The sequence below is a fragment of the Coffea arabica genome, chromosome 6c (assembly GCF_036785885.1).
Source record: "Coffea arabica cultivar ET-39 chromosome 6c, Coffea Arabica ET-39 HiFi, whole genome shotgun sequence".
NCBI classification, from domain to species: Eukaryota; Viridiplantae; Streptophyta; class Magnoliopsida; order Gentianales; family Rubiaceae; genus Coffea; species Coffea arabica.
In genome coordinates this window covers 8705375-8718195 of record NC_092320.1, presented here as the reverse complement: position 1 = coordinate 8718195, position 12821 = coordinate 8705375, and the positions used below count along the sequence as shown (strand labels likewise).

Below are 12821 nucleotides of genomic sequence, written 5' to 3'. Positions count from 1 at the left end.
GCTACATCACCAAAAGTTTTCCATCTAAGGATTTCGATGAAAGTCTTGAATGTGAAGGCAAGCGTTCTTCTTCTTAACAAGGTATTGAAAAGAAAAATGCATCGATTTTGAAAATTTAGTGTCTTGATTGTACTCATATGTGTGCATTCTGGCTTGCAAGAATTCATGTCTGCTTGAATAATTGATTCTGGTTTGGTTTTAGTTTCTTTAGTCTGTGATCAGCTACTTTATTTGTTTAATACTATGTGCTTATTTACGGAAAAAATTTTCTGTAATCATTTTTGTTTCACCAAAACTACTATTAACCCATTTTTACACTCCATCCTCGTTGATCTTTCTTCTCATTCCGGTAAAAAATCCATCATATTATCTCATGGATCCTTCTTGTCATTTGGTGAAGATAATCATTTTTTGGCAACCAAATTCCACTGACTCTTTTGGACAATCTCTCGGTCTCTTATTGTCCAAGAGGACCAAGGCACAAAGACACAGAAAAAAAAAAAGCACTCTTCACTCCCAACCATCTCTCGGCCTGGCTTCTTCTTTTAGAGAAGACAGACGCAACAAAAAGAAAACCACTCGAGGCTCTCGCTGGTCTTCTTCTTTTTCTCTCAAGCCACACAAAAAAAACAAGACTCCAATTTTCCCCTCTCAATTCCCTCTCTCGACCCTCCTCTTTCCCAAAAAAAATAAAAAAAACTTCCAGCATGCCTCTTGGCTCACTCACGCCACTTCCACTACACACACATCACTCCACTTTTTTTCCTTCTCTTAGCTCTCACATGCACCTGTCCTCGGAGCAAGGAAAAATTATTTGCTTATATCACAAGTACAATATCTAACATATTTTTTTTAATTATCTTTTTATTTATGTGTATCACATCACAAAATATACTACAATTATAATTTTAAATAATTTTCTATCCAAACACTCTCATCGTAGTCAAGGGAAAAAAATGCATGGCTGACGACGCACTTCTCGAGAGTTAAGAGAACATCCAAGTTACCGACAAGTTCTCTTAAGCTGCGTTTGTTGGAGTATAAAGATGTGAAAAATGCTTTAGATCAACTACTTTTGACAAATATTAGTGCTTTCTTTAATGTGACAAATATTAGTGCTTTTCTTCGAAAGAGACTTCTTTTGATCACATGAATTTTTTTTAACATTCATTTTTACTGTATGAGATAACGTGGTTCCAATTCTTAAATTTTTTTCTGGTAGGAAAAAGACCCCAATTCTTAAGTCCTGACTAACCCCTTTATATATTGGAAGATTTGTTTGTTTAATTATTGTTGAAAACCCGAGAGGCTCGTGTCCTGCATGCGTGAAGGTCCCTACGGATCATCAAAACAATTAAGATTGTACTTTATGCATCACTGGGATTGATTTTACGGGCCTCGGGGACCCTTCTTAATGCTCAGCAACTGCTGGTACAAGATTAAAAGGCCATTTTTTTGGGCCTGGGGGGACCCTTGTTAACTCTTAGCCACTGTAGGTGGAAGATTAAAAGGCCGTATGCCATGAGACTTTAACATTCGCTGAACATTTTATATGATTTTGAAGCCCAATTCCCGTTTTTCCTATAACTCAAGTCGAACCCCAAAACAGCGTACTAACATAGAAAAGGAATCCTGTAGAAGAATAGAAACGAGAGAATTAGGAATTGGTTCAAAACGAGTACACAAACCAACCGAGTAGATATCGGGGAGGAGATCGAGTGCAGCAGAAGATGAGTAGTCTTCGATCGGCTGGTTCTGGGCTGCCGATGCTTTATGTTTGGACTTTGGCCGATACCGTGACGGGAGCGGATGTTCATCGCCTCTTCCGCGTGTGTGTCGCGATTAGGACTGAGATTCTCTGTGACTCCATAATTGGCCGCTATGCCCTGGTTTCCTTTGCGAAGAAAGAACATGGTCAGTTTTGTTGACATCCAGCTGTTGATGAAATTGTTTTCCTTTGCTTTATAGCTGCTTCGTGTGATTCATATCTGTAGTTGCAAAATTCATTATAAGGTTGGCCTTTGAGGAATTTCTAATTGTTCATGTCTCTTGTTGCAAATCTATTTAGATAAACTTCTGTTTAACCCTTTCCCCCCTTTTTTTGGCGTTTTTAAAGCAGACCAATTGTGTCATGAACGAGTGATTGCCAACTGTTGAACCATGTCTGTCGTTTGTGGAAATAGATTATGATTTTTGAGGAATGGATTATCGTACTAGGACTTTAGTTGAAGAGCGAATACCTGTTTCTCTTTTTGAAATCAGAAATTGGAAAAGATTCCCGATTATTCTTGCATATAGGCGAGCTGTAGTTGGGATCTTCCTTGATTTAGTACGTGCCAGGAATTTATTGTCATGCAAGTGTCTGTCTTTTGACTCAGTATCTAAGAGTGATGAAATATTTAAGTTTCTTCTTTCAGTGGTGCCTCCTTAGAATGGGATCACATGGCAATTTAAGTTTTTTTTCCCTTGTCAGAGAGATCCTTGATCAAGTTGATCAATGGTTAACGTACAAGGAGCATTTTTCATTTAACCAAAATATATCATCCATTCTTTTTCTTTCTCCCCCACCCCGATCCACCACATTTTCATCGCCGGCCACCATCTCCAGCGCTGCTTTCGGCATTTTTTTTTCCTTTCTCCCCCTCCCCCTCCCACTTTGACCGATCTGCAACCCCTCTTTTGGTGGTGGAACCGGAGGCAGACTCGTACTATTACTGCCACTGCTAGAACTAAGACCACTTCATCAGCTTCCATAATCAAGAAAATAACCAGGAAATCTCGTAGAAAAACCCGGAGAAAGACTAGAAAGCCCACGTATCTTAGTCTCCGTCTTCAGTTGTCCTGTGACGAGAAAGTCTAAGATCAATCTAGCGACATGCCCGCCGGCGGTCACGTGCAACTCAACTTGTTCCCGCTTCACCCTGAGAATTTAGTGGAAGACATAAATTATGGGGAGGGAGAGGCGAAGGGGGAAGCGAGAAACTTTACTGGAAACTTTCTTCTTTTCTAAAACCATGGCTGCCGGTTCTCTGGCTTCGGGAGGGAGAGGGGGAGGGTGAAAGGGAGTAGAGGGGGAGAGGGAGAGAGAGAAGAGAGGAGGAAAAAGAAAAAAAATTGGCTTCACCATGGCTGCTGGTTCTTCAAAGCTAGAGGCAGAGGTGGCGGGGAAGGGAAGGGGAAGGGGGAAGGAAGAAGAAGAAAAGAGGAAAGAAAATAAAAAGGAAGAAAGAAAAAGAAAAAGAAAAAGGAAAACTTAAAGCAAATTTGGACCATCTGTTGGTTCTTCAATGTCAGAGCACAAGTGACGGGGGAGGGGGAAGGAAGAAAAGAAGAAGAAGAGAGGATAGAAAAGAAAAGGGCAAAAAACCTCAGCGGCCATTAAACTATTGTCAAGATCATGTTTTGGCCATCGAACTATTTTTTGTCAATAATTGACCACTAAACAACTTAATCAGTAAACCTGTGGCCATTTCGTCGGTAATGGCTCTTAATTTCTGAAATTAGCATGACACGTGGCAAAGCACAGGGCAAATTTGTCCAACAATTTACTGTCATAATTTTGGATCTTAATATGGATCTTGACCAAAAACACTCTGTCAAATTTCTAATTCCAACATCCATCTCTGGTGAAATCAAATTAATTTCAATTCTCAAGTAAAGATAGCGGATACTGCTAGTAATTAATGGGGAAGGTGCACGGGAACAACCGCGGATCCATGGTGCTGGACCGTTCGACTCCTGGCGGAGGGCGTTCAGTTTAAGATTTGGTCAGCCTCATTCCGCCGCATTATACTGGACACAGTTTGGTGCGGGACGCGGCAGCATCATAAGCACAACAACACTGGCAAATTAACCATCCAAGAGCCCAAGCCCGAGCCTGACATTGATCTAGTTTTGCCCTTTCAGCAATGAAGAAGTTGATATACAGCAAAGACTTAAAAAATCTTACAATTTTCTTTGCAGGCATATCTGGAAATGATTGCAGAGCGCAGAAAGAGAGTTACAAGTGGTGTGGAAGATACATACGGCTTGGGAAGATTTGACAGAGAAGCCGGGGAAGGGGATGCCGGACCCAGCACCAAGTAGTCCAAGGCTGTCTACCTTTTCCCCTTCTCCTTTCTCCTCCCCGACTAGTGTGAAGAACACACACACCTACTAATAGCTCCAGTAAATTTCAACTGATACTGGCTATGTATTTGCATTAAGCACAGGCGTTTTGCCTGGCACGATCTCCAAAAAATGGAACTTCGAATATTGTTCGTTGAGAGTCTTGAGATCTGCTAGATTTCTTAATTCCATTATCCAAGCGTGAAAAGAAATCGTCATCCAAGCAAATGTGCAAAGAAGCTGGAAATACTACTGAATTTGTTGGACAAATTTGCCATGTGCTTTGCCACGTGTCATGCTAATTTCAGAAATTAAGAGCCATTACTGACGAAATGGCCACAGGTCTACTGATTAAGTTGTTTAGTGGTCAATTATTAACAAAAAATAGTTTGATGGCCAAAACATGATCTCGACAATAGTTTAATGGCCGCCGAAGTTTTTTGCCCAAAAGAAAAAGGAAAGAAAGAAAAAGAAAAAAAAGAAAAGGAAAAAAAGTTTTTCATCTTAAATGTTTTTGTAAAAATTTCTACAGTGCATTGCAGTAAAGTTTTAGATAAATTTTCAAAAAATTCAAGTTTTAAATGGGGCCTTATTATTCAAAAAGTAAGTTTGGGATATAAAGTAATAATCTATTTATTTAAAAATTAAGTTTAATATTTATTTCAATTTATCTTTTGAGGTATAAAAGTTACTAATCTATTAAGTTTAACATACTATTTTACATGAGAAACTTACTTCCATATTTTTAGGTGGATAGATCCAACAAAAAATCAAATGATGGCTAAAAATACAACAGCCTGTTATATTAGGTAAAAACGATTTCGTTACCAAAACTATAATTACTAAAGCATTGTCCTAGATTTTATATGATTTTGAAGCCCAATTCCCGTCCCTCTCCGTCGGTATGCGATTTTCCTATAACTCTATAAGTCGAACCCCAAAACAGCGTACTAACATAGAAAGGAATCCTGTAGAAGAATAGAAACGAGAGAATTAGGAATTGGTTCAAAACGAGTACACAAACCAACCGAGTAGATATCGGGGAGGAGATCGAGTGCAGCAGAAGATGACTGGTCTTCGATCGTCTGGTTTTGGGCTGCCGGCGCTTTATGTTTGGACTTTGGCCGATACCGTGACGGGAGCGGATGTTCATCGCCTCTTCCGCGTGTGTGTCGCGATTAGGACTGAGATTTTCTGTGACTCCATAATTGGCCGCTATGCCCTGGTTTCCTTTGCGAAGAAAGAACATGGTCAGTTTTGTTGACATCCTGCTGTTGATGAAATTTTTTTCCTTTGCTTTATAGCTGCTTCGTGTGATTCATATCTGTAGTTGCAAAATTCATTATAAGGTTGGCCTTTGAGGAATTTCTGATTGTTCATGTCTCTTGTTGCAAATCTATTTAGATAAACTTCTGTTTAACCCTTTTTCCCCATCTTTGGCGTTTTTAAAGCAGACCAATTGTGTCATGAACGAGTGATTGCCAACTGTTGATCCATGTCTGTCGTTTGTGGAAATAGATTAGGATTTTTGAGGAATGAATTATCGTACTAGGACTTTTGTTGAAGAGCGAATACCTGTTTCTCTTTTTGAAGTCAGAAATTGGAAATGAGTCCCGATTATTCTTGCATATAGGCGAGCTGTAGTTGGGACCTTCCTTGATTTAGTACGTGCCAGGAATTTGTTGTCATGCAAGTGTCTGTCTTTTGACTCAGTATCTAAGAGTGATGAAATATTTAAGTTTCTTCTTTCAGTGGTGCCTCCTTAGAATGGGATCACATGGCAATTTAAGTTTTTTTTCCCCTTGTCGGAGAGATCCTTGATCAAGGTGATCAATGGTTAACGTACAAGGAGCATTTTTCATTTAACCAAAATATATCATCCATGATAACTGTTACAACATTATTTTGACGTGTGGGAACCAATTATTGTGTGCGGGGTGGGTTCAATGTGGCTTCTGTTTTATTGAATATCGCCTGGTCCATTGGAACGAGAGTTCAATCCTCGCCTTCTAAATCCCCTTCGGAGCTTGTGCATTCCCACTTTCCTTGTTTTCTTCCATTTTAACATAAGGATGATTTAAGGTATGAAAGAACAGCTCTAAAAAGATATTTATTCCATATGCAGCTTGTTGACCATGGCTTTTTTCCTTGAATATTGTTTTCCTATTTGCAGTTCAGATCCGTGCTTTGCTTTTATATTATGTTTCATTTTGCAATTCTCTTCAAAAGCATAAGAGATTGCTTGCAATAGCAAAGCATGTTTTTGTCATAGTATTTAGTTTTATTCCAATCCTTCAAAGTACTATGTGTAATTATTTTTTCCCTACTTTTTTACCATAATGATAACAGCTGATTTGGCAATGAACAAGCTGGCCTCTGCTACCCTCCACGGAAGGCCTATCCAAATGATGGATTGTCATCCATGTACTAAAATGACTGGGCTGGTTCCTGACACGTTGTTTGTGAGGGTACTGTACTTTCCTTTTTTTATTTCTTTTACTTTTTCAAAACTTTGTAGCCTTTGTGAGTTTTTCTAACTATTTCTTGGAATTGCTTTGCCCTTCTTTTTTTTTTCTTTCTTAATCCTCACCTTTTTGCAGAACTTGCCAGACTGGGCTGACATTGAACTTTTGGAATTCCTATTTTTCAAATACGGAAAGATTTGGTATATCAATATCCCAAGACGTCCTGATGGTCAATCAGCCGACTATGGCTTTGTTCAATTTGACAGTGATGAACCTTGTCGAGCAGCTATTGAGGAGATGAATGGGTATGAAGCGCTTGGAGTGAGCCTGCGTGTGGACCCTTATTATCTAGACCCTGAGAAGAAAATTTTTGGGCTGGACAGTGCAAAACCCTGTGATGGTTATTCACAAGATGCAGCTGACGTGGTTTGTGCTGTTCGGAATGTGCTTGCTCAACAGATAAACACGGGTGCAAGCAAGGTCTGTATCCTGTCTCTTTGTTGACTGAAAATCACGCATCTATGTGATCGTGTATGGATTCATTTTCTTTTCCTTGCAATAGTAAGTGCTGTATTCTGAAAGTCTGGTGAATGTCTCTCTTTATTCTAATTTCTTTTTTTACCTTAAATTGTTTGGAACACAAATCCAAATTTCTCTTGGAAATATTCTTGTAGAAGTTAAAGGTTCAACATATACTTTGTCGAGTCAATGATTTCTTTTTTTGCAATTCATTGCAATGCAAAATCATCGGAAAGAATCACACTAACAGAAAAGTCTAAAAGAATGGAGGAGAATACTCCGTTGACAGTGAATTTTGCTAATTATTTCTTGGTCTGTAAAAGTCGAAGTTGTTGCTGTTACTTAACCACCCTTTCATCATCAGGCAGCCTCATGTAGTAAGAGAGAAAAGGTGAAAAAGGTAGAGCTTCTGTATGACAAGATACATGCATGTCCTTTTACTCAATTCTTGCCAAATGTTGAGTAGCATCTTCTGCATATTCTTGGTCATTAGATGGAACATGGAAGAAACCACTTTAAAGAAATTAGAAGAAGAGTTGAGTTGGAGGGTTCAAAATAAGTACTGTGTGTTCCTCTAGCTTGAGAATGACAAGGAGGGTGAAGCAGGAATTAGTGGGCAAAATTATAGATAATTTTTTAAAAACATTCAAAATCTTGTGTTTGAGCAAGGGAATCAAATTCATATGGTGCAGGGAAAATTGCTGCAGCAGATTGCGAAAGTGGATGCTGCTGGTGCGTTTACTGATTGTGGGACAGATGCATTGCCGCCCATGGGGAATGTTTTGATTGAAGAGCTTTCAAGCCATGTTGCTGATCGGTTGGCATCGTTACCCTTGACTGATAGCATGTTTTCCTAATGGCTTTCTGAGCGAGGGAATGGTGTGGATTATTGCACTAAGAAACACTGTAATTGGAGCTTTCTCAGTTGTTTATAGTAGGACATGCATTGTTCTGTTATGTTCTAGGATTTTAATATCGCATGTTGGTTTTATGTAGGGTTGCAAACGAATCGAGCCGTTCGCGAGCGGCTCAAGTCGAGCTCGATATTAATCGAGCTCGAGCTCGGCTCGACTTGATTCGAGTCGAACTCGAGCTCGAAATTTGCCGGCTCGTCGAGCTCGAGTTTGGTAAAATTTAGTCGAGACTCGACTCGATTAGCTCAAAACTCGACTCGGCTGGGCTCGTTTGCAGTCCAAGTTTTATGGATGGATCCTGTTATATTAGATGCTATTTAAAATAATATATAAGTACTTTATAACTTTTAGTGAAGCTAAGCCGCATTTTCTGGCACAAAGCCGTGGAACTGTGTTCCCATGGATTGGGGGCTCGTAGAGTTGCAGGTTTGGTTGTATGGTGCCGGTGCACACAATGATGGGGGTTTAATTTGAACTTGGGTGGATGATTTTGGGACAATTTTAAATGGATATAATGGGTTGACTCACTTATATCCATTATTCATTTTATCTAACCCAAATCTGTCCAAATAATCCATTTTGATACATCTAAGTACACGGTACACATGTAATGAAAAGTAGTACCGTTACTAATTCACATTCAATGAAACGGCTTCCAGATCTAATATACATGTAAACGAAATAAGATAATAAAGATTAAAACTCCTAAGGTGAAAGAAAATAAGGCAATAAAGATTGAACCTCCTAAGATGATAATTCCTCTCATTATGAATTTAATTAAATAATATAAATATATTATTATTTAATATTAATAAACTTATAATATATATTTATATAATATATTGTATGTGTATATAATAATTATAAATATAATTACATTTATATTTATTATATATTAATTTTTTTAACGAGTAGTGGGACGAGCTCCGTTTTTAAAAGGGAATCAAGCTTAGCTTTTATCTAAACCTTCCAAGTTACAAGGGAATTGGGAAATGCCATTGCATTTTTAGATATAATTTCAAATTTTCAATTCCAATAGCAGTAATTTAAACAATGATTATGAGGTTTATTCCAATTCTCTATACCAAAATCCTTTTACCAAATACCACGTAATTATGCGTTCAATCCGATAGTCGATTCTTTGTTGCTAGCTCATAACAAAACGGTAATAGATATGGATCATTTCGTTATGCATTTCTTAATGCATTGTAACACTATGACAATAATAGCTGATTATAGCGATTAATCAGATAGTCGATTCCGATGATTATAACTAATTAAGTCTCTAATTTGATTATAGATTCCTTGGTGCTAACTCATAAGTAGACGGTTGTAGAAATGGATCATCTTGTTATGAATTTCCCAATTCCTCCATGGGCTAAGATGATAACAACTCATTATAACAATTAAATTGGATTGTCAATTCCGACGATTATAACTAATTAAGGGTCTAATCTAATTATCGATTCCTTGATGCTAGCTCATAAGATGGTGGTAGATATGGATCATTTTTATCTCTCAATTTGTTTTTGGACTAAGAATATAATAACTCATAATAGTCATTAATCAGATAGTGGATTCCAACGTTATAACTACTTATGCCTATTTATACAACTGTTAACAAGGACTATTTATATGATTGTTCATGGTCAACTAAGTCGAACATAGTTGATTAAAGTTGCTAATATAATCTCACCTACATCAATTAATCATAAATAACTTAAAAGCGTGTGGTTTTGACAAAATTAAAGCACGCCATTTGCCAAAATGATAGACCACGCCTTTTAGGCATCCGAAAACTATCAAATAACGCCCAAGTTTTGATTACAAATATCCCTCCTGACCATTGGCACGCGGGCAATTTGGAAATATTTCGCGTCATTGCATTTCTTTGGCACCAAGAGAAGGTCTTACTGAATACATTATTAATTTCAAGAGGTCCCACAACAATTTTTTTTGCCGGTAACATACCCCTGTCTCAACTGGTTAAAAGGTTTGCTTGCTTGGCTCATGTGGCCCACCACTATATATTTGACACGTTGCATCATACAAAAAATCAAAATTAGTTTTGATGCCTTTTAAACCTTCACCCAAAAATATGCAATTACAAGTTCAAAACAAAAATTTTCGTTGAAATGGAATTTCTATTGAGAAAGATGAAAGAGAGAAGAAAGAGAAAAAGAAATAAAAAAAAGGAAAACAATTTCATCTTATGATATTTTCTTGAGAATAAAATAAAAAACTAGAAAGGAAAGAGAAAAATCGAAAATTAAAATAATTGAAAGGCTAAAAAAATTGTATTTTAGGAAAATGATTTGAATATTTTTTTAATCATTTAAGGAAAAGATAGATCTCTATAATTCATGTTTTTTAATTTCAATAATTAAGGTGAAATTTTTTGTGCGAAAGAGGAATAATTAAATAAAATAGAAAGAGAAAAAGAAATAAAAGAAAGAAAAACAAGGTAAATGAAAAGTTAAAATAATGCAAGAGCAATTTTATCTTAAAAGGGGTTAAGTGAGTAAAATTAAAGGTTAGGGGGTAAACCGAGAACTGGGGTATTCTTTAAAGGGATAAAATGTGATTAACCCTATTAGTGAAAATGCATAAAATCTTTTACAAAATTATTTCAACTTATTTACAAAATATTAGTACTTTTAGGAGAAGCAATGCATTGTAGGAATGGTTTACTAATTTTTTTAGTAAGCATAACTACTACATTAAAAGGTTAAAAAAAACTTGATTTTATTATGCTTTAATTATGAGTGCTTTTGAAGAGAAGAATTAGGGGATTAATTTCTTTGATTCAATAATTTTTAGCGATTGTAATTATCAAAAGAAAAAAAGAATTTTTAGAGATTGTAACTCTCTTATTATTTGATTTAATAAATTTGATATTTATGCAAGTTTTCATGTCTTTAATTTTCGGCAACGAAATTTGTGCACTCAATTGGAAACAAATATGGTAAAATATCCCTTATATGTATGGCATGGATATTTGAGACTTTCAGTAAAAAATATTTGTTATTAAAATAACATTGCATCACAGTGTGTTAATTATTTTAGGACCGTTTTATACGTGAACTGAATTTAATTTAAATTATACAATAGATTATATGTGCAAGTGATTTTCATTTTATTGTTGGATCTCATTTTTATAAACAATCTCTCAAGGAAAAAAGACCAAATCATACTGATTTTCTTATATTAACCGTTATGCCAATTTTGTCATTTTTATTGTTATACTATTTCTCATTTTGTTTGGGTTTTAACTCTTATTAATTCTTATGTCTTAGATGTAAATTTATTAAAACTTTATTATCTTATTATATTCATAGGTGTTAAATTATAAAAATTGTGATATAGAAACAAGTGATATTCTACATGTAACTAGGAAGATTTGTTGTTATTGTTATCCAAACTTTCAAACTTTTCAAAAATTGAAAATGATTAAAATCTTATAATAAGACAAAATTTTATTACATATTTTATAAGGTTATCTGAAAAGTAAAACTACTTTTAAAATATATAGATACAAAAAAAATTTAAATTATACCTATAATCATTTATTATATAGATATATTATGAATACTTAATAACTAAGGTACTAAATTTTAATCATTAATAAAACATCTTATCATTATTTTAAATAAATTTCCTAATACTAGTTTGAGATAAGGTTTTAATATAAAATTGTACATGTATTCCAAAAATTCTTAATCAAATTTACCATATTATTAGTAAAAATTACTGTTTATATATAAAAACTTATTGTTATTTGAACTAAACTTATTGCCTGTTTGGAACCCAAGTTTTTGGCCAAATTTTTTAGCTATTAGTTTTTTAACAACTTTAGTTACATGAATCCAAAAAAACTTATCATACTTTTTAACCTACACACTTTAAAATATCTAATACACAAAAAACTTTCTCTTTTCTTCTTCTTTCTCCCCCACCCCGATCCACCACACTTTCATCGCCTGTCACCATCTCTGGCGCTGCTTCCGACATTTTTTTTTTCCTTTCTCCCCCTCCCCCTTTGACCGATCTACAACCCCTCTTTTGGTGGTGGAACCGGAGACAGAACTCGTACTACTACTGCTACTGCTAGAACTAAGACCGCTTCATCAGCTTCCATAATCAAAAAATAACCAGGAAATCTCGTAGAAAAACCCGGAGGAAGACTAGAAAGCCCAAGTATCTTAGTCTCCGTCCTCAGTTTTCATGTGATGAGAAAGCCTAAGATCAATCTAGCGACACGCCCGCCGGCGGTCACCCGCAGCTCAACTTGTTCCCGCTTCACCCTGAGAATTTAGTGGAAGACATAAATTATGGAGAGGGAGAGGGAGAGGGGAAGGGGGAAGCGAGAAATTTTACTGGAAACTTTCTTCTTTTCTAAAACCATGGCTGCCGGTTCTTTGGCTTCGGGAAGGAGAGGGGGAGGGTGAAAGGGAGTAGAGGGGGAGAGGCAGAGGGAGAAGAGAGAAAGAAAAAGAAAAAAAATTGGCTTCATCATGGCGGCTGGTTCTTCAAAGCTAGAGGCAGAGGTGACGGGGAAGGGGGAAGGAAGAAAAAGAAGAAGAAGAGAGGAAAGAAAAAGAAAGAAAAAAAGGAAAACTTAAAGCAAATTTGGACCATTTGTTGGTTCTTCAATGTCGGAACACAGGTGACGGGGGAGGGGGAAGGAAGAAAAGAAGAAGAAGAGAGGATAGAAAAGAAAAAAAAAAAAAGAAAAGGAAAAAAAGTTTTTTATTTTAAAAAATTTTTACAAAAACTTCTACGGTGCACTATAGTAAAGTTTTAGATAAATTTTCAA

General features: G+C 36.2%; 1 protein-coding gene and 1 long non-coding RNA gene across 4 annotated transcripts; both read left to right on the top strand.

The window, feature by feature from the left end:
* The first annotated feature begins 87 nt into the window (after positions 1-87).
* On the top strand, positions 88-4267 carry LOC140008416 (uncharacterized). Its single transcript, XR_011815798.1, has 2 exons — positions 88-1914; positions 3964-4267. It is a non-coding gene; the product is annotated as an uncharacterized lncRNA (long non-coding RNA).
* Positions 4268-4980: 713 nt separating this feature from the next.
* On the top strand, positions 4981-8360 carry LOC113692281 (polyadenylate-binding protein 2). 3 transcript variants are annotated; one of them, XM_072052657.1, is made up of 5 exons: positions 4981-5357; positions 6457-6575; positions 6708-7052; positions 7456-7491; positions 7585-7810. In XM_072052657.1, the coding sequence occupies exons 1-5, from the start codon at positions 5174-5176 to the stop codon at positions 7648-7650; spliced, it is 750 nt and encodes a 249-aa protein (XP_071908758.1). In that variant the 5' UTR covers positions 4981-5173; the 3' UTR covers positions 7651-7810. The 3 variants fall into 3 exon arrangements, with proteins under 3 accessions (XP_071908758.1, XP_071908759.1, XP_027066473.1); XM_072052658.1 differs by lacking the exon at positions 7456-7491; XM_027210672.2 differs by lacking the exon at positions 7456-7491 and having other exon boundaries at positions 4984-5357; positions 7784-8360.
* Positions 8361-12821: the final 4461 nt, after the last annotated feature.

Excerpts from the sequence above, each read along its gene's own strand:
- LOC113692281 (XM_027210672.2), top strand. The coding sequence starts at position 5,174 with ATGACTGGTCTTCGATCGTCTGGTTTTGGGCTGCCGGCGCTTTATGTT. Across the intron at positions 6,576-6,707 it reads CTGACACGTTGTTTGTGAGG|AACTTGCCAGACTGGGCTGA; the intron begins GTACTGTACTTT and ends ACCTTTTTGCAG. Across the intron at positions 7,053-7,783 it reads TAAACACGGGTGCAAGCAAG|GGAAAATTGCTGCAGCAGAT; the intron begins GTCTGTATCCTG and ends CATATGGTGCAG.